Source organism: Echeneis naucrates, chromosome 5 (assembly GCF_900963305.1).
Source record: "Echeneis naucrates chromosome 5, fEcheNa1.1, whole genome shotgun sequence".
Classification (NCBI taxonomy): Eukaryota; Metazoa; Chordata; class Actinopteri; order Carangiformes; family Echeneidae; genus Echeneis; species Echeneis naucrates.
The window spans coordinates 5,530,757-5,557,535 of NC_042515.1; the positions used below are offsets into that span (position 1 = coordinate 5,530,757).

General features: G+C 41.6%; 2 protein-coding genes across 3 annotated transcripts; one reads left to right on the forward strand and one right to left on the reverse strand.

Annotated features, from left to right (window-relative positions):
• Window positions 1-1,254: 1,254 nt before the first annotated feature.
• lrig2 (leucine-rich repeats and immunoglobulin-like domains 2) lies at window positions 1,255-14,635 on the reverse strand. Its single transcript, XM_029502951.1, has 18 exons — window positions 13,915-14,635; window positions 13,211-13,285; window positions 12,762-12,896; window positions 12,157-12,300; window positions 11,798-11,941; window positions 11,451-11,594; window positions 11,000-11,143; window positions 9,903-9,983; window positions 9,539-9,610; window positions 9,269-9,337; window positions 8,271-8,434; window positions 7,718-8,029; window positions 7,095-7,376; window positions 6,234-6,674; window positions 5,921-6,073; window positions 5,303-5,443; window positions 4,416-4,685; window positions 1,255-4,221 (listed from the first exon to the last, which is right to left on the reverse strand). The coding sequence occupies exons 1-18, from the start codon at window positions 14,100-14,102 to the stop codon at window positions 3,977-3,979; spliced, it is 3,204 nt and encodes a 1,067-aa protein (XP_029358811.1). The 5' UTR covers window positions 14,103-14,635; the 3' UTR covers window positions 1,255-3,976.
• Window positions 14,636-15,740: 1,105 nt separating this feature from the next.
• Window positions 15,741-26,725, forward strand: padi2 (peptidyl arginine deiminase, type II). Of its 2 annotated transcripts, XM_029501485.1 has the most exons (17): window positions 15,741-15,875; window positions 16,665-16,774; window positions 19,322-19,493; window positions 19,848-19,917; window positions 20,087-20,148; window positions 20,642-20,759; window positions 20,945-21,097; window positions 21,257-21,450; window positions 21,742-21,845; window positions 22,043-22,154; window positions 22,536-22,643; window positions 22,726-22,877; window positions 23,001-23,148; window positions 23,237-23,330; window positions 23,422-23,501; window positions 24,058-24,207; window positions 24,362-26,725. In XM_029501485.1, exons 1-17 carry the CDS (start codon window positions 15,744-15,746, stop codon window positions 24,593-24,595), a joined length of 2,193 nt encoding a protein of 730 aa, XP_029357345.1. In that variant the 5' UTR covers window positions 15,741-15,743; the 3' UTR covers window positions 24,596-26,725. The 2 variants fall into 2 exon arrangements, with proteins under 2 accessions (XP_029357345.1, XP_029357346.1); XM_029501486.1 differs by lacking the exon at window positions 15,741-15,875 and having other exon boundaries at window positions 16,576-16,774.
• Window positions 26,726-26,779: the final 54 nt, after the last annotated feature.

Consider the following 26,779-nt stretch of genomic DNA (forward strand, 5'->3'; position numbering starts at 1 on the left):
ACTCAATTTGTACAGTGAGGTAAGTGTTCCTGGGGAGGAAATTCCGGGTGGGTTTTAATTGATATCTCCACAGCGCCACCTACTGACATCAGCAGGGCACCTCATCCAATTTACGCCCCCCCCCCCCCCTCCTCCGGGGTCTTTGCTTACCTTACAGTGAACATCACCCCTGCTGCTTTACGGCATCCTGCAGCATCCACCCATGCCTGCTCTGTCAGACAGAGTGACTCCTTGATTATCACCCGAAGCTTTGCTTTCACAAATCGCTCGCACAGGAAAATGCAGCTGGGCCCGACGCGCACCTGAATGCAGGTGTGGTGATGACTGGAGGCGAAAGGAGCATGATTCATTTACACAGCATATGTGCACAGGTACGGCAGTGTGTGAGTTATAACAGGCGGTTTGGTTTAAAATAAATACATCATTTGCTCAGTAAAACGATAGAGATAGAATGATAGAGAAGTGGATTTTTTTTTGTTTGTTTGTTTGTTTGTTTTTTAAAGTGCAACCATCGGAAGTTAATTACAGTATGTAAATGTCGCTATCTGCCAGGATGGTTTGTTGTGCTCACAGCCTGTTATAAATAATGCAGAGCCCATCTTTCTCAAAGTTTGGACAAATTATGCACATCGAATCACTTGACAGTCATTTGTCAACACCAGGCGGATGAGCGACTTCACAACTGGAAACTGAAAGTCTACCTTCTGCGGTTTGGATGCATTGGAAGACTGTGCTTAAATACTGAGCTGCCACCTTGGAGGCCGTGCTGAATAATTCATCGGTTTGTGGAGAATGATTAACAATGCCATCAGGTCTTTGATGGGGAGAGCAGAGTTGATCCAAACAAACTGCCGCTTTCTAAACAGGCATCACATTTCCTGGGACGCTGCTGGATGAGCTCTTTTTTCTGAACATCTAGACTGATGAGGGACAAAATAGCTTTTTAAGGCCAAAATTAGGCTCTTTTTTTTTGTGTGTGTGTTGGACTGACGTGACTAAATCCAGATTACAGATGGTTTGGCCTTTAAAATCATTCTATTCCGTGCCCAGAATTCACGTCGTGGTTAAAACCTAAATCTAATCCTGGAGAGTACATGTTCTCGTTTTTCTTTAAGTGCTCCTTCTATCTGTAAAGACCCAACAAACTGATTTCAGTTGACAGAAGATTAACTATTTTAAATTGAGCAGAAAAACTTTATCTCTACTGTGGACAATCGAGATTGAAACCCATATATCAGAATTCATGTTTAATGTTTGAATAATGGCTACGTAACAAAAAGGCTCTTTAGACATGCTTTACAGAATGTACAAGTAAACAAGGTCCAAAAAATATAAAACAAAAAACAACCTACTGAAATAAAAATGCAAAAAAAAAAAACAAAACAAAACAAAACAAAAAAACTTCCGACAATATGAAAAAAAGCAGCATTGGATATTGCCAGAGCAGTTACTGCTTAACTTTGGTATAAAGTTATAAAGGACTTTCAGAGAATAAAAGGATACAAATGCACGATAAGTTACGCTATGTTGGCAGCAAATATTGAAATTATTGATGTTTGCCCCCCAGAGATGGAGCTCCATTAGGACAGTTTATCACTGCAGGGTTTCATTTTGAATTCTCCATCACACCAAAGGGGCATAAAATTGACCTTTAGCAACCTGAGAAAATAAAAATCAGAACCAAAATAGTCTGCTTATAGCTAGGAATGTGTAGGGGGGGGAAAAAAAAGAGCAAAAATAACAACAACAAAGATGGCGGTAAGTCAAGTTGGCAAAACATGAAAATAATATTTCTAGCTAAAACCACATTATGAGGAATAGGCTTGGGATGTGCTCATTTGGTGATAAAAATGTAAACCTGACAGACAAGATAAAAATGTGTCAGAATTGAAAGAGTGACTAGACAAGACTAACAATAACCGTGCCGGCCCGGTTGCATTTTATCAGATAACGATGGAAATGTAGCATTCAAGCTACACCAGCACGTTCGCACCGTGAATGAACCCTTCAGCATTTCTGATTATTAGTTTCTGAATTCTGCACCCATGGTGTACCACTACAAGAGGCAGACAAAGGGAACATGGCAAACCTTTCCTTTGTTGAAAATATAAAAGCGGAACGCTGCAGTAATGATCAGCAACATAATGGAAATGGTCATAGCCAAAAAACAAGCATGATGAAGATGCATTTCATTTTGCTTACTCTCACTGATCTAAGTGGGAGACAGCCTGTGTCACGCAATACAGCGCAACAGTGCCAAAAATCACATCATCTAAAATGGACATTAAGTTGATTCAACCTTTCTAAGACGTCCAACAATTGTGCAGTGTATTCACTGCACAATTGTTGTATTTAATTGATTTAGTTTTAGCTAATTGTTCCTTACGGCCACCTTATTTTTAAATATATATCCAAACTCGATCTATCATATCTAATCTTCTCTGAAGTGTAATGAAGAAGAATTTAAGGACAACTAGAGACCAAACTTGATGAAACAAGCTCACATTCCTTTGAAGGAGAGGCATTTTCATTTTCAAATCAAAGGCATTATAATCGCTGACATTTGGAAAAAAAATACAGTTTGCTGTCTGATAACTATCATTGAGTTTTGAGGAAAATAACCATTTACGAATAAAGTGTTAAATTCTTACTTGAACTGACATAAAATATTGTCTGGACAGCACTGGCACAATAAAGGATAAAAAATAAATGACATTAGTGTTTAAAAAGTGACAGAAGCAGCAGCTTCTGTCACACACCTTTCTGCAAATAAACTAGGACATGGCATTTAATAGATAACTAGCCTTATGTACACATACATACAACCAAACAGACATACATAAAATAACACAATACATTCTCATTTTTCACAGTCCTAAGTGAAAACCTAGGCTTAATGAATTTCTATGGAAGGATCATGAACCTTTCGAAACAAAAAACTGATGTTAACTCCTCACCATGTAAAACAGCATGCGTAATGCATAATAAAGTGTACCACCATTAAATTAAGTGCCTGTAAGACATAAGGGAAAAAATAAATCAGTGCATACTGTAAAATATAAACCTTAATGTCATCTAATTGAGGTTACTGGGAATGCTTGTTACACAGGCCATCTAGCAGATGACCATCAGAAAAGTCAGCAAAACTATGATTGTCACATGTGCAAAAAAAAAAAAAAAAAAAAAACTGAGTGTTTTCTCCCCAAACTGCTCATCATTACAAAGATATAAAGTGAAGGAATTAACAATTACATAGGACAAAAAACAAGGTCAGATAAATTGGATATAGGATATATTCGTATATATTTATAATATACACCACATTTCGGTGTCACTGTCTCTGGAATTTGCATAACTGGATATTGGAGAGGGGCACTTAGAGTCAGTCAGAATAGCTGTGGGAATGTAGGACATAAGCTTTTAGGGTTCTTACCTATAGAAACCACCACAGTCTGCTGGTCAGGGAACTATAATTGTACCCCATTTAAACCACTTTCCCCAGTTGGGAAGAGGTTTATAATTTCTAGCAAAGTCATGTCAGCTGTTCAAACTTGTGTCAGTACCAGGAATGATCAAACTGCCAATGTCTAGTGCATTGGCATGCAATTTCAGCCCCACAGCAGCAGGGTCAATCCCATCCAGCATGGCTCTTAAACACATACATTCATAGCTTTCTCAATAAAGAGAAAAAAGAAGAGTGGTGGAGGACATGGGAGAGGGGGATCCTGCAGTGGCGGAGGTGTCAGGGAGGAGGTCACTTTCATCACAGGTCCATTTCTCAAGCCCGACACAGCAGTCTTTCCACAGTGGAAAACGTCAGTATGCCCTCTTGAGTGAAAGGGGAATGTAAACATACAAGAGAGCATCTTTGGCAGAATGTGAGTAGTCTCTTTGGAGGTAGTGGGTGAGGAGGGGTGGGGGGGGTGGGGTGCAGCAATGAGAAGTCAGAGGCAGAACGTGGGCGAACTGTAAGGACCTATGTGGGAGCAGAATGCTCCTGAGGGTTAGTTCTATTAGAGGCACTTCTGTGGTGCTGTGTGCAGTGACTGGGGAAGTAGTCCACCTCTGCTTTGCTCTGTTCCTGGGCTCCTTCTGGGGCTCCCTCTGCAGTGGAGATCACAGAGGGTGTCCTGTGAACAGTCCCTGGATGCTGGGACACTCCTGGTTGGGGTCTTGAGGATGGGTCTTCTCGTTCTCCCCAGAATGACCTGCTAGGGGAATCTACAAAGATGGCAACAGAAGCAATATTTAGAGGGCTATACTTTACCTTCCATCAGCTGATTCCTAAAAAATTTCAACATTTCACCTAAAAGACCTCAGCAGGCAGCAAATAGTCCATGACAGTTTGCACCCAGACAACAGGTGATGTCACCATTTCTCTAAAATAGAGAAAATAGGAGCTTTCAGTTTCTCACCGTTAGTGTAGTGCTCCGGGGGAGTGTGGCTGCTCAACCTTTTGTCATGTGAGGTGAGAAAGACGGAGGAGTCCTGGTTACTAATGAGGCTCTCCAGTGTTGTGTCCTTAGGCTGGGCATGCTCACTAAAACTTTCCTTCAGGCCCGGTAGAGTTTTGTCCAGCGGGTCGTCCTCCCCCAGATAGGCATAGGGGCAGTACTCCCGTGTGCGAGAGTATATGTTGGCATTGTCGTAGCAGTCAGAGCAGATGACCAGCTGACCTGCACCACCTGGTAGCGGAAGATGTTGATTGTCATCAAGGCTCCATTTAAAGATTCAGTCAGTGCGACATTTTCTGAGTGACTGAGAAAAAGCCTGTCACGTAGACTCAGGGCAATCTATTCCTTTGTAATGACTATTCTCACAACAACTCAACAAATCCATATATATCTGTTAACAATTGCAAAGTGTATTCATTTGTTTCCAGATTTTACACAAGGGCAGCACACTATATGAAAAAATATACATAATAAATATAACAGAAGAAGTCGGGGTATATAATAATGTTTTGATTAATGCTCAGGGCTGTTGAACAGAGTAGCTTTCCATTTGTATCCTCTTGCTGCCTTGTGAAGTAATTTGAGCTGTTAAGTGAGAGTTATCATCATCATTACAGACAGATGTGTTACTGTGCATGTTACACATCCAGGGTCAAATGCATCAATGTTGGTTTTGCTGTCAAGATACTAAGACCCTGATCACCAAATGTACACATATACTCTGAATGAAAGGCAAAGATATCACAATGTCACGAAAAAAAAAAAAAAAATGGGTGGACACTACAAATGTGTAGCCTTTCAAAAATAAATACAAACCACACGACTTCTCGTGTGTAGATTACACTAACCTGTCGGTACTCCAGCTAGTCCCTCGCAGGGCTCCCCAGGCTGAAAGCTGCTGCGGCCAGCAAACAGAGAGCCGACCCTGCAGTGCAGCATGCCATTCCCCTCTGTTTCCACCTCACTGTTCGAGTCACCATAACACACACCTGGAATAGAAATATTATTAGTCAGGGTCTCATGGCAGCAGCGGTCAGATCGCCAACACTAAAGCAGATACAACAGCCCATTGAGCAGGAAGGTGTCCATAACCTTTGAACCATGAAAACTCATCAGCTATAATTAGCAGATGTGTTTATATTGTTAAACCATAATTATAACATAACTGTCAAAACTGAGTCATATGGAAGGCAAAACCATGTTTTTACCTTTACCTATTACTTAAATAATGGACTACTCCAATGTCTTGTATCCAAATTGTGCATTATTATTAATATATACACAACAATAAAAAGGTAAAGTGTGACTCTTCATATGAACATTACAGGAACATGTGTGCAGCTCATAGGTGATTGAAGAGTCCTGTCCATTTATTCCATCCATGAAAAGCAAAATGTGTCACATCCAGATCAAGATGTAAATAGTCTGATTACGAGGAATCAAACATGCCAGATACTAAAACAAACCATTGTTCCCCTTATGGACGTAGCCGTTGGAGAGAGGTGGCATGAGCTGCTGGTGGCTGCCGGCCTCAGAGTTACTGTATCCTTCCTGAGGCTCCGACAGAGTACCCTGAGAGGACAAGTAGCTGGGGATGTCTGCTGGCAAATTCATCTCATCTGGAACAGACAGACATATTTTGTTACACGGGACTGAGTTCTGTGGAATGTTGTATTCTCACAACAAAGTGCTGCCCCCACAGATGCATTTCATGGTCTCCATGAAACCATGTCCTTTGGGCACCTCTTTGAGAAGAAAGCTTTTTTGTAAATTGCTAACCTGTGTTTGTGATACTGTAGTCCTCACTCTTCCTGCGCATGTGATAGATGACAATGACCCAGACCAGCGAGGTTCCAACCACACAGCACACCACCACAATCACCACAATGCCCACTGTGGTCCAGCTATCCTGGTCGTACCCCGCACTAGTATCGCAGTTTGGTGACGGTGAGACACTGAGGTAAATGTGTCCACGCTCTGTTCCCAGAGTATTAGACATGATGCACGTGTATTTCCCAGCATCAGAAGGACCAGCATCCACTATAATAAGGAGCTGGTTAGCAGCGGCAAAAAAGTGGCGCTCCGTGAGTACCAGAGGTCCATCATCTTTGGTCCAGTTGAGACGGGGAGCTGGGCTGCCTCCAGCTATGCACTGAAGTACAGCAGTTTCACCACGGGCCACTGTTCTGTCTTCTAGTGGTCGCATAAAGGATGGAGTTTCTGGAGGAGAAGAGAATTCATTGATTTTTGATTTGAGGAGGATTATCTCTTCCTCAAATCGGTGGCAAACTGATAAGATGTGTGAAAGGTTTATTTTATGATTATTTATTTATTTATTTATTTTAAGAATGACAAAATATTTTAATACTAGTGTGTAAACCCCAATTTACAACTTCCCTGTTGGCCCTGTCACTGTTAAAGTGATCTCAGGTGCATAGAAATGAAATGAAAATTGTTATGTCAACTATACTCCTGTGTGTTGAGGGTTCTCAATTGCTTTTGCACGACATTTTGCTTTTATGTCTTCTGTCAAGGAAACATAGCATACTTTTATTTGAAGAGTGACAGCAAAGTGTTTCAGATAGAATTACTCAGCACTAAAACAAGTCATATGAACTGCTAATCGGATGCTTGACTCACCCAGGACAGTGAGAGTAGCGTTTGCAGAGAGTGTGCCAACTGCATTTTGTGCTGTGCAGCTGTACACCCCCATGTCTTCAGTCTTCACATTAGCAATGAAGAAGATGTCGTCATCTGGCATTACATGCATCCTTCGCTCTCGGGCAGCAGGAAAATCTGTGCCGCCATCCTTCTGCCAGGCAATTTGCGGTGATGGATGGCCTTCTGCAGCACACTCTAGCCTGGCCATAGTCCCAGTCCGGATTGTCAGGTCCATAGGAGTCTTAAGAAAGGATGGCAGCTCTAAAAGATAAACAAAAGAAAGTCATGGATGGCACAAAAAAGTAGAGGCAAAGCTGTGTCAGACTGGGATCCAAGAATAGTTTAAATCAATTTTAGGGTACAGCGGTTTTCAATTTGTCTGCAGTCACTGCAATGTCCACTAAGTAATCTTACTAAACAAGTAGTGTTCAAGAAACTCTTCTATTGGATCAAATGCACCGTAGCAGCACTCAGTGTATACTAGACTATACTAGCTCCTGCAAGGAAGTGAAAGACTAGGAAGCAAGACAAAAAAAAAAAAAACAACAATTCCCACTGACATGCTGGGTTAACATTCTTTTAAAATGGGCAAACACGCTCACCGTTGACAGTAAGCTTGGCCCTATTGGAATAGTTTGCACCAAAGTGATTGGAGACCACACACTGGTAGCGGCCCTCATCAGTAAAGTTGACATTGAGAAGGTGAAGCATAGTGGTGTAGATCAACTCTCCCTCTTGGTACTTGGTGTAAGTTTGCATCTCTGCATCGTACAGAACCTCCCCATCTTTTCGCCAAGCTGTGGTCATTTGCGAACTACTGCTGCTTGAAGCAACGCAGCTTAGAGTCACATTGTTCCCCCGCAGTGCCACAGACGTCTCTGGGTGAGTTGTGATGCAAGGCTTGGGGAAATCATCTGTGGAGGAGCAGGGATTTACATTTTAGGTTTACATTTTTAGAGTAGACTCATCGGGTAAAAATTCAAATATTAGTTCAAAGTGTGCTCTGCAACATATTATGCAGTAATCTACTATATATATATATATATATATATAAAACTTCCTGATTTACACCATCAAACCTTCCCTTTGGGCTGACTGATGAGCACCTGAATTGAATCAATCTCAAAATGGCTTAACAAACACAAAGGAACTGACCACAAACAAACTCCTCTGGGCCGATGACCAGGACATTGCGACCAAGTAGACTCACAGGATGAGCACATACAGCAGAGACAGACTGCTGGAACGGACTGTCAGTCAGCCAAGGCCCCAGCCACTGCATGTGACAGTCACACAGCAAGCTGCTGGTGTTCAGCACACTGTGGACAGAGGGGTAATGAAGGAAGCATGGGATGAGTGATTGCAAAATGATTTGGAATAACCAGACTAGTGTGGGGGATGAAAGGATGTGATGAGCACAGCCACTGGACAAATTAAATAGAACTCTGGGATTTGTTTGTGAGTGTTCCTGGAAGCGAAACCTGATTTATCCTTTGAGGATGCAAACTTCCATTTACATCCTTAAAATTAAGGTTGAAATGACCTAAGTTGTTTGGAAATTTATAGAGTAGATAGCTGTCTTGTATTATCAACAGAATAATTAATAACAATGGGATATGACTACTGGTGTATTTCATTAGGCACTGCTTGTATTACACTCCTAAGATAGGCTGATCAAAACCTCAAAACTCAAGTGAGTTAATATATCCACAACCTCACAGGCAGGAGAAACAGATGAGGATGATTTGCATAAAGTGGACCTTACTGCAAAATAAGAGCTGAATCTGAAACCTCTGCTTGTCTGGGCAAATACATGTTAGGTTTTGCTAAGACAACAACCTAATGAGTCAGCAGTTGTGCATATTTTTTTTAAACATCACTCATCCACATGGGGTTAACAGCCAGAAAAGCCAGCTTGTGATGCTCTTATACATTTTAGTATTAAAGCTACAGTATATCAACAATTCACTCCACTCCAGATTTCCTTCCTATAGCTATATAAATGTGGCACACAACCATTATATAAATCATTACCATTTCTTTTTCATGAAAGCAATAATGATAAATCAGATGAAGAAACAGCATTAACAAAATGGAGAGGCTGTCTTCCAAATGGGCTTGAGTTCTATAAGTTTAATTTCATGTCTACTTACAAAACTTTGAGCTTCATATGGGACAATGCCTCAGGGTGTATTGACATGATGCCATTCTTGCTGAGGTCCCTGCAGAGGGAACAATAATATTGATGAGACATACTTACAATATGATTTGTTCAAAATGGTATCCCAATTCACAGGTACGGAAAGAGCACAGGGGTAATAAAGGCCTTCTGCTATCTTTAATTGTTCAACAATAACGTTGGATCCTACTGAGACACAAGTAAGGTTGTGAGTAGAAAAGGATTGTGTGGGGGTTTAACTCACAAGTGCTCCAACTCCTCGAGGCCCTCAAACGCTTTCTTAGTGATTGATTTGATTTTGTTCCGCTGCAAGATTCTGGAAAATAAAAATATTTTATATGAAGCCCTCGGGGACATTTAATTATTCCTTGGAAACAGTGTGTCAGCATTTATCGTTAAGGCTAAAATAGGACATGCGGCCAGCCTTTCAACAGAAGTTAGAATAACTTGAATAATTTGACTATAAAAGTACAACCACACCATACAAACTATACTGTACTATCCAAAGAAACATCTAGAAGACTGACATAGAACACAAAAATGTGCCCACTCCATTTCTGTACATGCACATTTCATAACCATTTATCTGCACAACAGTGTGTCCTTACAGTGTGTTCAGCTTCTTCATGCCTTCAAATATACCAATGGAGTCTTCAATGGCCCATGAGATTTCATTGTTTCGTATGTCTCTGAAAAATAGGGAGGCATTAGTTATTAAACACACTCTACATAGACATGACCATGTAAAGCTTTTCCCGCAATACCACAGAGATTGTGCATCATGTCTCCTGTGGCTGTCAGTGGCAGTAACTCTCAGTTAGTAGACTAACAGTTTAAGACACCATACTTCCACAGCATGTCACAATTTGCTGCCCCTGCCATTTCGATGTAGAAAATTAATTGGCTGTTTGGCACTGGGGCAGAGGCCTTGTGTTACACGATGGGCCATGAGCTCTTTTGTTACTCTTTCCTCATGCCTGTTCACCAATGAAAGAACCTTGGCACTCCCTAATTCCCCTCTCCAATGAAAGCTCCCAGGACCCCTGTCCTGATGCAGCCCAGAGGCTTAAGTGAAAGCAAATTGGGCGTTTTCGCTTCTCGACACTTCATAACTTGCACATAAATGTATAATGGAGAAGACATATTACCGAAATTAGGCTGATACTCCGGCCTGAATGTGTGCTGCTTAGTTCAAACAGTAAACAACGCTCCCGCAAGAACATGGAGAGCTGATTTTCTGAACCAACTGAATTGAATATGTAAAAGCAGTTGCTTTTTACCAGATATTCCAACACATATCTTCCCATAACTTAAAATGTGCCATATTTAAATGATATTCAAAATGAAACAAAGGAAGGGCATTATACTTTCTCCTATAGACAAAGACAGGGCTGCTATACTACTTGTTAGCCAGAGTCAGAATATAACAAAGGCTATATTAGAGGATGCAGGCTTAAATTACTGGTAGTTTCTACTGTTTCTACTCTAACTACTTAGTATTACTCAGGAAATATATTCAAGACAGGACTAAAACTAAACACGAGTGAAACAAGAAGACCTACTGTAGCCAGTGTCCTGCAATCGGATGCACAGAACCAAGAAGAGGAAGCCAGGACTTTGTTATGTTTTCAATACTCAGCTTCACCGAACTGAGTTCAAACGGGTAACATATTTTAGACAGACGTCTATTAGGACTACCACTTACAGGGTACGCAGACTTGCCAGGCCACTGAACACCCCTTCTCCAAAATGGCTGATAGAGTTCTCTCCCAGGTTCAGGCTCTCTAGGAAGCCTAATCCTACGAAAGCTGTCTCTTCCAGTCTAGTCAAATGATTGAAGGACAAGTCTCTACACAAAAAGAGAGAGAGAGAGAGAGAGAGAGACAAACAAACAAACAAACAACAAAGATTAGTTCCAAACAGTACCATATGTAAATGCTACTGCATATTTAAGAACGACGAGACATTTAGACAAACTCATAACTGTATACAGCACATTCACTGAAAGCAGACAAACCATGGCAACAATCTACTGCAGTAAGATAAAAGTAATTCCTCTGAGCACACAGAATGAATTTCAGAGCCCTGGGCTGTTGAAAGAAAGTGGGGACTCTTAGCTGCATAGGGATTTTCAGCTATGAAGCAAACACACTCACAGTTCCTCTAGTTTTTGGCAAAATTCCCAGGCGTCTGGACGGATGATGCCGACAGCATTTTGGCTGACCCGCAGAATACGCAGCATGCGCAGGCCATAGAGCCAACCTTTACTGACCTCCGTTAGGTTGTTATGCTCTAGCTCTCTGAGACACAGATGGGAAAAACAAAACGACATTCAGGACATTTATGCCTTTTTCCCCCTGCATTTGTATTTTCCCCACTGAATGCTAGCTACCCCTTGTCTTAGTAGCTGTAGCTAAGAAGGTTTTACCATGTACTGTTCCACATTTGCTGATGAACACACAGTTGAATGGCCCTTTGAATGAGTCAATAAAACTATACTCACAATTCTTCAATGTTATTGAGTCCAAAAAAGGCTCCATCCATGAGCTTATTAATGCCATTCCTCTGCATCTTCAGGGATTTCAGTGAGTCCATTCCTTTGAATGTTAGGCTGTCCACTATTTTGATCTTATTTCGCTTCATTTCACTACAATGACAGTGAGGATATTTATTTCAGAATACAGAAAAAAGCCATTGGAATATTTAAATTATTTGTAAATTTGGCCAGCAACTTTAGCCAGAGTTGTCACAACAGAATTCAAAATGCACAAATTTGACTGCCAGTAATTAACCACTGAGTTCTCAGCTTTTCTTGATTTCTTGTTTTTGTTCTGCATTCTGAACACAGCATATGATACTTACAGAAACTGAAGTTGAGGAAGTTTGAAAACTTTGGATGGCAGCACAACTAATCTGTTTCTGTTCAGCTTCAGCACCAGCAGGGAGCTGGAGATGTTGTCAAAGCAGCCAGGCTCGAGGACACTGATCTTGTTATTACTCAAATTCCTGTGAGTTAAAAGAAAAGAAACATTAGAGCCAACTTCGGACAGGAAAAGTCACCACACAGTTAATCTACAGTAATATGCTTCCTTACCAAAAGCCAATTACCCAAAACAAGGTGTCTTGAGTGTTACGACTTGATTAGCATTAACTAGCATGAACGTACTGTACAGTACTGCTTTGCTTTAATATGTCTTCTGTGATACACTAAAAGGTTATCAGTGCTATGACTTCTTGCTGCTGTATAGCATGGAGACCATTCCACCTTCTCATACCATTACTCATGCAATAGTTGTGAGCTGATTTATTGTCAGAAGTGCCTTTGTTAAATTGGATTACATCCTGGACATCTAATATTATTAAAAGCAAATTAAAAGAAATATTTGTGCATTATTGTGCCATCTTGGCAGACAAAAACTGTGGTGATTTCTACATCACAATGATTTAAATAAGCAATGTTTGTTTACAGATATTTCAGCTGCATGGAAGGGAAGGATCCAACTTTGAGCTCAGAGATTGAGTTAGATGTCAAATCCAGTGCCTCCAAAGAAGTGTATGGATGCAGCTGATGCATCTGCAGTTCTGAGATCCGATTGTGGACTCTAAAAAACAATAAAAGAAAACAGGTATTATTCTTAAGTCATGGCATTGCTTACTAGCACTGGCTATGTTGATGGCATACTCAAAACCAATCCGATCCAGCTGGGCATGATGGACAAAACCCAATGCTACTATAATGCTTTAATATCAGTACATTTGTAAACGTGGCATTAAAACCTATTGCTTGAAAGAAGCTGTTCAATGTGGGAAATGATCCTGAAGTCTAAATTAATGTACTGAAAGTAATCACAGTAGATGATACAATGATGACATTTGTTTTTTTTAAGTTAGAAATACCAGAACATTTGGTACTTACAATGACAGTGATGTGATGTTAGAGGAAACATCTCCAAGAAATGGAACAACAGTCAGCTCATTGTGATTCAGAGTGCTAAAATGAAATTCAACAGAAAGTTCTTATCAAATCTGTGCCAATAACGAAACGGATTAACGTTAATGTTGACAATGTTGAAGACTTGCATCCAATGCAGTCAAATTATAGATCTAAATTATCCTTTCATTGCAACAACAATTTCAGAGCAATGTACACAATAGACCACGAGAACATGATACTTGACTTGATTATAGTCCATTAATTAGAATTCAATAGATACAAGATATATTAAAGAACTTAAATAACCCAAAAAGTCAACAACTACAAACCACAAAACCCCATGTAACCAAGTATATGAGTCAAGTCCCCTTGACAAATGTTAAAAAAAAGTGATTTTAATTTTCACACAAGTAGAACTTGCTGCACTATGCTGCCAACTGAGTGTCAAATATCCTGAATGTGCTAATAATGATGGATGAGATGATCTCAGGATTAAATAAAAGGGATCGTAGTTCTTCGGAGAAATGAAGTCGGGTGAAACCGGACAAAAACTTTGAAGGTGAAGGTGCCTTAAACACATTTAAAGTGGGTTTGTTGTGATATTGCGGCGCACCTCTCGGCTGAACAACAAATCAGTGCAGCGGATTAGCTCCAACACTTCGGGATCTGACTGGCTGTGTACTTACACTTGGGTTATCCCATCTGGGGGGTCCGACGGAGGCGTCGACAGCCTTTTCCTGTTGCAGTCCAGAATATGGACCTCATCCGGTCCTTTTAAACACGAGCAAGGAGCAGGACAGGAGTCCAGGGCCCGGGCATTCAGACAGAGCAGCATGAAGACGAGGGCCGAGGGAACGGGCCAACCCTCCGCCATTTTAAATGTCTCCCCCCTCCTCCTCCTCCTCCTCCTCCTCCTGAAGGCTACGTAGCTACGTGGCTAACTGCTACGTTAACGGCTACAAAACCGCCGTCACTTTTTGTTGTTGTTATCTTTTTCTTTCCCTGCGACTCGATGTCAGTAAAGTGAAAACATACTCAATCCTTAGAGAGAGGGGAGGTTGGAGGAGGAGGAGGAAGAGGAGGGGGGAAAGGTCGCGATTTAAGGCGGGACTGTAAGATACAGTTTTCTCCAACTTGCGTGAGGCATCCCCAGTCGGATTTCTTCCCGAACTCCTTCCGCTCCGTCCCGGAGAGGCTAACGCTAGCTCACCGCCGAGCTGTCCTCGCACCGCAAATGCGCAACTTTTCGCCGGGCGACATCGGTTTGACTCCACGTTTGGTCCCGGCCGATCGAACGGAACCAAGAAAAACGGGGCTGCCGTCGCTGAAGCCGGACCTTTCGTTACCGATTAAAAGTCATTTTTCTCCGTCTCTCTGTCGCCAAAGAACAAAAAGCGCCGTGAGTTGATGACGTAGGATGTCTCAGGTCCCGCCTCCCCCCCCTCCTTCCCCAACAGCAAGTTTACGGCGATTCCATTGGTCGGAATTCAAGCCTGTCAAACATTTTGAGCGATCTGATTGGCTCTCAGTTCCGTGGGTCTCCCCCTACACAGCAAAAAGTTTTTCCACAACTGCTCCGATATAAAATCGTGTCTCATATAATTTTTTGCTCTTTTGGTGGTTATTTCCGCAATATGCTCTAGAGATAATCAAATATAAGCATGGTCAGATTAATCTATTTTGAGGCCCTCCTGCTGCATCCAAGTCCTGTACTGGAACATTACCTCAATGTCTGCAGTCTTTAATACAATATCTAACATGAAATGTATTGTGTGTCAGTGGTACTGAGCTTAACTTAAAAAAAGAAAAGTGTGTGTCCAAAACTTGTTTGGATGCATACCAACTAGGGAGGCGGTGGAAACTGCAGGGCAACGCCTGATACACAACAATACCGTTTATAATTGTAGCGAGATCAGCCTAGATTAGATGAGATGAGAAAATACGGGGATTTCCTCTTGGACACCACATATTTTAAGCAAATGCGTAGGTTTGACAAAAAAAAAATGCTGTAATTCTGCTCATTTCCACAATTTGGATTGTCTACAGGGAATAAATATAAAGCGGAGCTCGGAGCTCTTTAAAAGTGCGGGGCCGCCCAGCTGCTGGGAAACAGAGGCGTGACAGGTGGGGCTTGACAAACGTCTTTATTATTGCCTTTATGCATTGACAAGAAAGCTCTTACATCTTACCAGCACACAAACACTATTACCTCACATTGAGCCCAAGTGAAAGAACGTTAACAAAAATGTAACCCGGAACTAAAGAGAGAAAATAATGAGATAATAATAATGATAATAATAATGAGAGGTCATATGAGGTCTGTGACGTCACAAAGTTGATTCATTTGTGACAGAAACTACAAACACATTCATAACATCACGTTACTCCATTGACTTTATTTCATTCGTATTTCATTTATTTTAGCATTTAGCATTTTGTTGGGACGATGGGGGGCAGGTGGGGCTTGACGTTTGAGGTTTCAGAGGAGCAGAACCAACCCATTTCTGGGTCAGAAATGAGGATGGCCAATGGAGCAAAGTTCAGACTGAGGAAGTCCAACTCTTCACGGCACCCATCAACTCAGTTTGACATAGAAGGGCCCTGCACCCAGCCATCACACTTGTTGGAGGAGTGGGCTCAAATTAAGGTTAATATGGCTTTTGAAGCTGTTCACAAATAAGTCCAAAGTTCACAAATCTTTATTGTGCAAAAATAATGGCTGTGTCAAAGAGAGTTGTCTTTGGTGAAAGACAAGACTGTGAATAAAAGAACATGAAATATAGAGCAATATAAAATATAAATAAAATGTATATAAAGATAAATTACTTACGAACTGGCTATGATTGTTTAAATAAATTATTTATACCATAGGGACTTTTATCTTTATCATAACTTTATTTTGGTAACTGAGTAATCCCCAGTCTTGATCCATATCCAATAGTTTTTTTTTGTTTTTTTTGTTAACATTGTTAACATTTGACAGTAACTGCCAACTGTGGTTGTTTATATTGGTGTTCAGAAGTTTCCCCAGAGGCTGCAGAGGGAGTGCTTTCTTAGACTGCAGTCTTGTCATTGGGGGACGTCACAGTTGTGTGGTCAGTGGACCAACACAATCAGTAGACACTTTCCCCTCACAGTTGTTCCCACTGCAGGGACTGAGATAAATCCACTGGTATATCCCCCCACATTTGATTTAGAGCCAACTGCACCCTTTACCTCAGGCAATTAATCAACAGATGTTTTTTTTTTTTTTTTACATTTAATTTTTCCCATTGTCAGCCAAACAGAATGAGGGAGTGCCCTTCCTCTCAGTTTAAAATGCCAACCCCAGGCACGGAGAGGCACCACCGCCAGTGTTCCTTCAGCGGCTTGAGGAGAACAACCACCAGGCATGTATCAGTCCATCTCACAAGGCTATGTGTCCTCTTTCCTGCAGAGGGGGAGCCTTTCAGCCCCAGGACACCACAGGGCATGTCGGCTGACCACACGGAGCGCGCAGAGCGTCCTGCACGTCGTCGGCACCACCCTGGATATCAACCTGTACAGGTAGGCTGACGGGAGGCTCACCTGCTTTCCTCTGCGCATTTATTCACCTGTAATACGGGAGGGGGGGGGGGGGGGGGGGGGGTCTGCTCTGGGGCTGTAGTGTGCAAAGTGTGATTGACTTCGGCAGTTTAATTGCTGCAGAACAAAAAAAAAAAAAAAACTCGGAGCAGAAGCAATGTGGGATTTGGATGGATGGGTAAATAAATGGCAATGGACAGATTTGTAATGAAGGGGTTTGCATTCTTGTAATGTTCACTTTATATTCCCGTTTCGATTTGTAATGACAAAAAAAAAAAAAAAAAAAGAACCAGGCGTCCTAAAGCGACCTGTGAGGCGCGACCCGACCGGTCCAGTCCGATGGTCGAGAAAATCCAAAATAATTATTTCATTTAATTATAATTCAAGATAATAAGCTCTAATCTACCCGTCATCAAAGCCACCCATTACTCCGCTGCTATTCTCTGTCATACTTTTAAAACAAACTATCTGAATGACTTGGCCGATATAATGACCATAATGAGCAGCTACGTTGTCTTGTAGTCAGGGAATTAAAACAAACAACATCAAAAAAAAAAAAACAAACTATAATGAGCACATGGTCTTAAAACACAATAAACCTGAGGCAGCACAGAGGGGACAGATAAGGTGTGTCTGTAGGGGGGGTAATGGGGCAGGGGGGGTAATGGGGCGGGGGGGGGGGGGGGGGGGGGGGATGGGGGCAGTTGTCTGACCAATCAGCGGATTGCACAGCCATAATCCTGGACTACCTGCTGCCTCCGCCGACACTTGTTGCGCTCGGCACAGACAGCAGTCCGAGATCTGCTTCCTCATGTCGGCACCGTTGCGGAGTTCTGCCACCATGATTCAGTCCCGGACTCTCAGACTAGACTCCGATAAAACCGCGAATGTTCTGTATGTCGTCGGCTCCGAGTTGAGGGTGAACCTGAACAGGTAAGAGCTCGTTTCATTTGGCCTCAGAGCAAATTGTAAACACACCCACCGAGACTCAGAGGAGCTGTGAAGACTTGCGATTTGAGGTTTTGGGGAATTTAATGTTCCATATATATTTAATTAACTAACGTATAATAAAAAAAATGGCCCAAAGGGGAAATGTTCTATTCAGTTCTGTTTTATTCGCACTACCGTTTAAGTCTTGTTTTGTTGTGTTTAATCCTTTATTTCCCGTTTCTCCCGTGATGATATTCAGCTTTTAACCAAGAAAAAGCTTAAAATTTACCACCCAAAGCTAATGCTTCCATTTGCTCTATTAATGCACTTGAACCGGGTTAATGAACAATAACTTGCCGGTCTTTTAGGTCTACCTTATCTAAAACTAAAGCAGTTTAATCCAACAAACCTGCTGTATAACCCAGTATAATTCAAAAGGTCCTCCAAAAGTATGTAGCCGTTGAATCAACCTCTCTAGAACCAGTTCAGCAAATATTATCTTTAAAACCATAATGGGAGAGGCGTTCTTTGCTGGCTTGTTGCATTAGAATACATCCATAGTGGTTGTATCTACTTATCTCGTACGTCTGTAGAGTTCTATTGTGAACCCATATGAACAAAGCTGTGTGTCAGGTCATCATTTGCATAGAGATCCTGGTGGCGGCTGACCTCATGGTTTCGTGTTTCTACAGTGGATTGACTTAACAGTCTGCTTTTGTTGCAGGCAACAGGAGCAACGTTGTTCTACCAAAGAAATGTAGTCCATAGATCCTGCCAATGCCAGCCTACACAAAAGCATGAGGATGGATTACCAACTAGGCAAAGTGGGAGACTGGCACATGTCCTCGGGGGCTCAGAGCAATTTTTGGAATGTCCAAAAAGTGTTGTGTTGTTAAGGACCCCATATTAAAATATGAAAGATTAGGTTAACAGTCTCTCAGCCATATTTTACTGAAAGAGGTATGAAGGCACGGGCTTCTGTGATCATTCCTGCTGTCCGTACTTATATGATCACTCCATTGCAGCTCATCCGGGAAAAACCCTCAGTGACACTGGAGCCGTATTAGACAGGCCCCACTTAACAACCAGTATGCACAGGGGCAATAGCACTACGGGGACCTGTGACTATTTTAGTGCACTGAAAGCCGTGCGAATATCGTTCATTAAGACAGAGTGTCTCTTTTCACACTCATACGCTCATTTGAAATTGTGACTGCAGGGCTGTGTTTCCCTAAACAAAGAAGTGGTAAAACAGCTGACACAATGGCAAACTAAAATCAGGTGGTGGATGATACGTGGGACTGTCCTTTGGCAAAATTCAAGCACTCTATCAAGCTACACACTATAAACACATTTTTTTCCTGAAAGTTTTTTGCCAGCTGTTGTCCTCGGTCTTTGTACTGCATCGTGCATCACCATATCATGGCTACCATTTCTGTGAAAAATAACGTGACAAGTGTTCCCCCATGCGTCAGTGTTCTTTGCATATATATAAACACACATCTGCTCCCACACACCCATAATCAAATAAATACTTTAAGTCTGTATGGTGTAAACAGCACTAATGGGCAGGAAATATGCCGCTTCTCTTATTTCCAGGAATGCCCCGCCGGACTCGGCGTTCTTCTCTGTGAAGACCTCTGCCAATGTTCACCACAGCATCAGCCCTGCGCCTCTTGTGACGTCCCACCTCTCTCCCATCCCTCTCAGTGAAAACTCAGTGCTACTCATCACCATGAGCCAAGCCAGTGAATCAGAGAATGATAGCAAGGTAGGACATTGCAATGACCCTGATGGAGCAAGGTGTCATCTCTGCGTATGCATGTTTACTGTATTTGAAAATAAATGAGCGACAATTTTTCAGGTTTTTCTTTCGTAAGATCTCTGAATAGCCAGCAGTTTACCCGAAACAGTGTTTTTGTAACAATTAAACCAAATATTTCGGCTTCAGAGTCCGGAACAAAAACTCTGTCTGAATTTCTACGTTTACTTTTAAAATTTTCTGATTATGACTTTAAAAAATAGAGTTAATATTCGAGACTGTTGCTTTAAAATGTAGAATGCTTTTTTTCCCAAATATATTTGTTTTGTGAATATTAATCGACTTGTGCTCTAATTTTCTAAGTTGTCTGTCTGGTACTATGGGTGGAATAAAGAGGTCTTGGGGAAAGCACTGCTGCACCTGACTGCTGTTGGTAAGTTAAACATAATAAAGCAACATGCAGTTAACTTTTGTCACCAGAACAGTCCATATATTTTAATCTTATTGTACATAAATCTATGTGCATCAGCTGCGATGTACAAACCATATAAGCAGCCTTTGCAAAGCTGCTGTGTGATAAATAAAATGTGTCTGTCACACAGAAATCTCTCTGGACGTGGATGCTGACAGAGACGGTGTTGTGGAGCAAAACAACCCTAATAAGGTGAGGGCAGATGTGTCTGCGTGAAATGACAACTATGAAGGAGAGGCTTATTTTAAGCTTTCTGATTACCAGTAACACACCAGGTGTTAAGAAAAGGAATTGGTCAGTCAATCACCTGGATCATTTATTCATGAAATAAAGTCTGCACTGCATGCTTCTCATTTTCAGGTGCAACAGATAACATCTCTGTACAAGTCTGAGCAGGCTGTAGTTCGAGACCATCCAAGAGTTTTGTCGTTTAACTTAATGTGATTTTTTTCTCTCTCTCTATACTTTCACCCTCCGACCAGAGACTATTCTATATAAGTGCATTTAAACAAACTTCTCTAGCCCTGTAATCTCTTTGTGGTTGCAGTTTAATATGCTCAAGTAAAATCCTTGTTGTTGTCTGAGGCTTTGAGATGTTTCACAAAGCTTACTGTGAAGATTTTCCAGGAATTTGTGACTCATTTGTAACTTCATTCCCATGTCTAATTTGTTGAAAACATGTTAGGGCTCCTGGAAATGGGGTCTGAAAGGCCATGGAGCCATCCTATTGGTCAACTGTGACTCTGAGCAGACCTATTGGAAGAAGCTAGACACAGAGCAGAACTACGTCTCCAAAGTGTCAGGTAACATGGTATCAGTTCCCATTCTGCACTGAGCTATGAGCTTTCTCAAGCCTGTTGGCAGAACGATCACGCTGCCTGTGTTTGCTTAAAAGAGTGAGGAACAAATAGAGTGAAATAGAACAAATAGAGTGAGTGTTGGCGGGCGGGGTTGAGTGTCATTAACATGACTCCCTGTGAATGTCCAGATCTGAGGGACATGTCAGTCATGGTGCTGAGGACCAAAGGCCCTGCTCACCTCCCAGAGGGCTACAAGCTCACCATGCACATGTCTCAAGGTGACGCAGACAGTGTCAGAGTCTTCATGTCCAGATCCCCTAAAGTCTTGCAGAAAGCCCCATGTGAGTAGAAACGAAAGCCCAAAAACAGATGATGCAATTAGCATGCAATGCATTAGTGAAGATTTTGTGCCATCTTATGTTTTTTTTTTTTTTTTTCTAAGTTTCTTCAATATTGGGCGGCAGAGTATTTGAACTTCATCTCTGATTTCGTCTCTTCAGCACAGAGACTCTTGTATAACTATTTTGTGAAGGACTATCCACTGGTCCTGAGCAGCGAGAACCTGACACAAGAAGTGCCTTACATTGGAGGCGTAACAGAAATGAACTTTTATGTGGAGGGCCTCAGATTTCCTGACAAAGACTTTGATGGGCTCATCAGCATCAACCTCAGTCTGTTGGAGCCCATCTGTGACGTAAGGCCTGCAGCATGACATCCACTGTTAACACACCTTTATTTCATATTCTACCTCTTCTTTTCACCATGTATTTTATGTAAAAGGTTTGAAATGAAATTGGGAATTTAATCTGTTCCTGTCCACCTCTATACCCGTTCACCTCTCATCTTTCAGCTGCATTTTAAAGTGCTCATCTAATTACTTGTTTCGGCATTATTTTTGCTATAAACTGACTTACCCAACAAAAGAATGTGGTACATTTTGTAAATTGAATTCAGTTAGATCCCAGCAGTTGTTGTGGTTTCACAGGGTATCCCCGAGACGCCCATTTTCACGGACAAAGTGGTGTTTAGAGTTGCACCCTGGATAATGACACCCAACACCTTGGAGCCTGTGGAGGTGTTTGTCTGCAGGTAAGCTAAGATCGATGAATAGTGGCTAAAGAGGTGTTCACGGCATAGTGCCACACATTTCCTCCCATTTTTACTAATATCACATGTAAATTACTTCACTTTGTTGTATCTGCCTTCTATCTGTAAGCTGTGAGTCGGACAAATTTGTATGAAAAGAGAACTAGGAAACTCACGTCTGCCTGTGGTTGCCTTCTCAGTACATCTGATAACTACCACTTCCTGAAAGGAATGAAAAGCCTTGTTGCGAAGAGCAAGTACAAGCTGAAGGTTTGCCACGAGTACATGAACAGAGGAGATCGATGGATGCAGGTGAGTGACCTAAATGTGTCATGCAGATTTTTATCTTTACCTGTCATTGTTTCTCGTTCAGTGGGAATTGACTGTCAGTGTGCCGGAATAATTACAGCGCCATGTAACAGTATATTTACATGCAATTAATAAAACTTGGACTACCGTTAATTGCTATTGTACAAAAAAAAAAAGTACAAAAAATGATAAATTGGTAATTGTGTAGGAACATAGAAAAGTAGAGGTTGGGTGAGGAAATGAATTTTGTTGAACATGCTAAGTCATGAGTTACTGTCGTAACAGTGTCATAGGTTTTATTATCACTTTATCACTGAACTAACTAGGACATTCAAAGAACTAAAATACAGCAGCACTATAACATCCCGTATACTTATTTTTCAGGATGAGCTGGAGTTTGGTTACATTGATTCACCTCATCATGGGTTTCCTGTTGTTCTGGATTCCCCTCGAGATGGAAAACTTGAGGACTTCCCGTACAACGAACTTCTCGTAAGACAAAGCCTTTGGGAAATGAAAAGTCTCTGATGCCTTGCTCTCTATCTTGAATTCTTAATCAAATGTACGTCCTCAGGGCCCCGACTTTGGCTATGTGACAAGGGTAGCCCACCGAAGAGATGTGAGCAGTCTTGACTCATTCGGAAATCTGGAAGTTAGTCCTCCTGTTACTGTGAACGGAAAAGACTACCCCCTGGGCAGGATTATCATCGGAGTGGCCTTTCCGACGTGAGTTCTCAGCATTTTTTCATCTGATTCATGCAAGCAGTTCTTTGTTGTAGCACAGTAAACACTAAACTGACCAGCTGATAGAGGATTTATGGAAAAACCTACACCTCTTCATTTTTTAAGGGCAACTAAGGGACGCAACATGACCAAAGTAGTTCAAGATTTCCTGTGGGCTCAGAAGGTTCAGGAGCCGATTGCTCTGTATTCTGACTGGCTCCTTGTCGGCCATATAGATGAATTCATGACATTTGTTCCAGCACTTGACAGAAAGGTAGAACGAACTGCTTTTTCTGGATTATGCTGACATGCACATTTGTACATTGCGAGATTGATTAAGAGGTCTGTTTTTCTGTCCGCAGCGCTTCCGCCTCTTGCTTGCCAGCCCAGATGCAGGCTACAAACTATTCAGAAAGTTACAGCGCAACGGTCATGGTCAGGCCAAACTGTTTGAGGGTAGGCCCCGTCTGTTTGCAGCGTGCATCGTAGCAATGAACAAATTCAACATGCAATTCCTGACAGTCATTCCTAAAATCTTTTTAACAAGGTCTGAAAGATGAGCAGCTGAAAACAGTGGATGAAGTACTGAGTGATGCCCATCTCCAGTATGAAAATAACTACGTACAGGTGAGTGTGTTGTAAGCGGAGACTCGTTCCCAGAAAGGCTGATGAAATACTATTTCAGATGAAAGCTGTGGGCTAGTAGCAGCCTCCACTCTATGAGAAGGCTTTCCACAACAGGATTTTGTAACCTGCCTGCAGGGATTTGCTCCCATTCAGCCAAAAGAGCGTGTTGCTGATGTTGGCCGATAAGGCCCTGACACACTTTCAGCGTTTCAGCTCATTCCATAAGTGTTGTTGGATGCGGGTGAGGTCAGGCTGCCGGCACATCAGGATTTCCCTTTGCTGATACGAAGGAGCTAAGGCCGAAATGTGAAATGCAGTCGCAGGCTGTTATTATACCTAATCCACAGTCTGAAACCACCTACGGCATAATTTCAAGCTGGGCAGACATCTGACAAAACGACACGTTGCAGAGAGGGCATCTTATGAGTCACTGTTTGTGTAACATTTGGAGCTTGAACCAAACATAGTTTCATGCTTTTGTGTTGTACAATGCATAAATTACATTACTTCTTTCTTCTTTTTTTTTTTTTTTTAATGTCTCCTCTCTCTCTCTCAGAGCTGCATCGACTGGAACAGGGACGTCCTGAAGAGGGAGCTGGGTCTGGAGGAAGAGGACATCATTGACCTGCCAATTCTCTTCAAGCTGATGGTGGATGAGGACAACGGTGAGAGGGGGCTCAGAGCAGTGGCTTACTACCCTGACATGGTAGGTTTTGATATGATTCAGCCATAATAACTTCCTAATGGTTTATTCCAGGCTAAGAGGAATGAAAGTTCCTATCATCAATTTGAGATAGTGTGTGCATCTGGGAGCTGATAGCACCGCTGTGTGTCTGCCATGCCTTCCCCCCCCCCCCAAGGTGAACATGATCGTTTTGGGAAAAAACCTTGGCATCCCGAAGCCCTTTGGCCCGAAGGTGAACGGACACTGCGCCTTGGAGGCTGAGATGTGCTCCCTGATGGAGCGCCTGGGCCTCAACTGCACTTTTATAGATGACTTTGCTGCTTACCACAAATTGCTGGGAGAGGTGCACTGTGGTTCCAACGTCCGTAGGGTACCGTTTAACTTCAAATGGTGGAACCTGGAGATGTGAAAAACAAACAAAACAAACACACAGCTGAGCTGTGGATGATGAGGAGCTAAAGTTGTAATCCTTAACATTTCAGTGCTTCATTTGGTGACGTTGCAGATGCCTAAAAGACCTAAATGCTGTTTGCCCGAGAAGTAAAAGAGTCAATAATAATTTCAGCTGTGATTTGCTGAAAAAGTGAGCTTGCTGAGGAGATGGAGGGCTGCAGCATAATGCCTGAACCTCTTCATCTAACAGTTTACCTTGACTGCTTCAGCTTCTGTTAATAACTTAATAAAAGGCTATAAAACTGATCTGCCGACAAAAACGTGCAGAGAATGACCACAAAAATTTGCTGGGACGGCTAAGAAAGGTGGCACATAAATTTCATGCCCCATAAAAGCCACTGCTGGGTTTGCAAATTGACAACTTTTAATGCGACTCTGAGTCGGAAGGAAGTGTTCAGTTTGCATCGGCAGCATTTTAATACAGCTCCGGCACAGCGTCCACGTTAAAATAGTAATGCTGGATGGCATATAGGCATTGTTCCCTGTGAATCGCTCAAGTGCAAAGCAACTTCCTTCTCAGTCATTGATTGGAATGAGTGTGTCCCTTAAGACTTCAAATGATCTGCTAAATGAGAAGACCGATTAAGTTTAAGGGACACATCCATCGCTTTGTTTTTAAACAAATCATTTGTAAATGACATTGCGCTACATGCATGTGAAACTAATTTGAAACCAGCACAGGAATGGCTCACTCTGCCACTATCTATGAAAGTAAAGTCTCTGTAACTACAGGATGGTAACACATTCATATTCAACCATAAATGGAATAGAAATGTGTTCTCAATAGACAAAACACAAAGGAGTTCCCAACCTTTTCCAATCCAACGCCCACTTAAAAATCTGAAACAGTCCCCATTTGTCCCTGTAATGACAAAAAGGCAGCAACAATCAAACAGTCAGGACTAAACAGGAAACAAGGCAAGCTCCCTTTTTATCGTTTGATGGAGGGAGAGCTCACTTGTTGATTCACCATCTGTCTCTCGACTCTGTATGCATTTAATTCTTCCTGTTGCTAAGCAGCAATCCATTTTAATCTTCCAGTTTGTGCCATGGATGTAATCTTTCAGCAGGCAATCAAAAGTGAGATAGCAAACAAGCACACAAGGTGGTGTGGCCCATGAAAAACAAAGGATAATTGCCTTTTCACGATGACATAACTGAACTGAAAGTGTTTACATATATTTAAAACATTTCTATCGATACAACTTTTCAGCAAAATTGTACTGTTTTGTAAATGATCAAATCACTTGCAATACCTTTACAACCTTCCCCTGGGCATGTTGAATTGGCTTTGTGTGTGTGTGTGTGTGAGAGAGAGAGAGAGAGTGAGCCTTAAATTATCTGTTGCAAACTCATAAAAAATTCACTTATGAATTATTTTGCATCAAGTGGCACGTCTTTTCCAAATGTATTCCTCATTTTCATACCGCTGCACTTATGCTACTCATTTAGGGAGCCAGAAGTACCCAAAGGGCTTGAGCTATTGTACTCTTCTTCATCTTTATTAAACATTTTGTTGGTTTCATTTACAAAAAGGATGTAAAGCAGTATTTACAGGTCTTTTCAACGAGGGCTTAAAGCAGACTGACATGAACAAAAATACAATCATTTGAATCAAGCACATAGATGATTCGCTCCCAGTCAGTTAAAGTGGTTTCGATCTGCTGTTGGCATACAGTGTTAAGCACATAGATGAATGGTACCACATAGCAATGTCTTATAATATTACATAGCCACAAGAGGGCATGCTTCATCTACTCAAGCATTTCCAGCAGAAGTCCAGAGGAAAATCAACAGGAGTTGATTCATTTTCAGAAAAATCATTTAACAGGCTGTGATGCGCAAATGTGCAGTTATAATCAGAATTGTACGTTTATCGTTTCTGTTTTTTCTTTAGAGTTGAATTCAACATTTTTATTTGATTCTGGTTATTTGTTGCTAGAAATAGTTTGATGAATACAGGCTGTTTAGATTTTTGGTCCAGTGTCTTAAACCTTTGTACTTTCACAAACTTTATATGCTTACTACAGCAATGAATCTCACGTCTGCTTCACTTAATAAAACATTTTGTTCCTTCATAACAAAACGCGAACAGGAAAAAAAACTGATCCTTTTAGGAAATGTGAGCTGTTTCACACTG

What these genes read in the sequence shown, in the direction of transcription:
- padi2 (XM_029501485.1), top strand. Translation starts at nt 15,744, where the DNA reads ATGAGGATGGCCAATGGAGCAAAGTTCAGACTGAGGAAGTCCAACTCT. An exon ending in GAGGAGATCGATGGATGCAG is followed by an intron (nt 22,155 to 22,535) that starts GTGAGTGACCTA and finishes CTTATTTTTCAG; the next exon opens with GATGAGCTGGAGTTTGGTTA. An exon ending in TTCCAGCACTTGACAGAAAG is followed by an intron (nt 23,149 to 23,236) that starts GTAGAACGAACT and finishes TTCTGTCCGCAG; the next exon opens with CGCTTCCGCCTCTTGCTTGC.
- lrig2 (XM_029502951.1), bottom strand. Translation starts at nt 14,102, where the DNA reads ATGGCGGAGGGTTGGCCCGTTCCCTCGGCCCTCGTCTTCATGCTGCTC. An exon ending in CCAGATGGGATAACCCAAGT is followed by an intron (nt 13,286 to 13,914) that starts GTAAGTACACAG and finishes ATTTCATTTTAG; the next exon opens with CACTCTGAATCACAATGAGC. An exon ending in CATATGAAGCTCAAAGTTTT is followed by an intron (nt 8,435 to 9,268) that starts GTAAGTAGACAT and finishes CTCTGTCCACAG; the next exon opens with TGTGCTGAACACCAGCAGCT.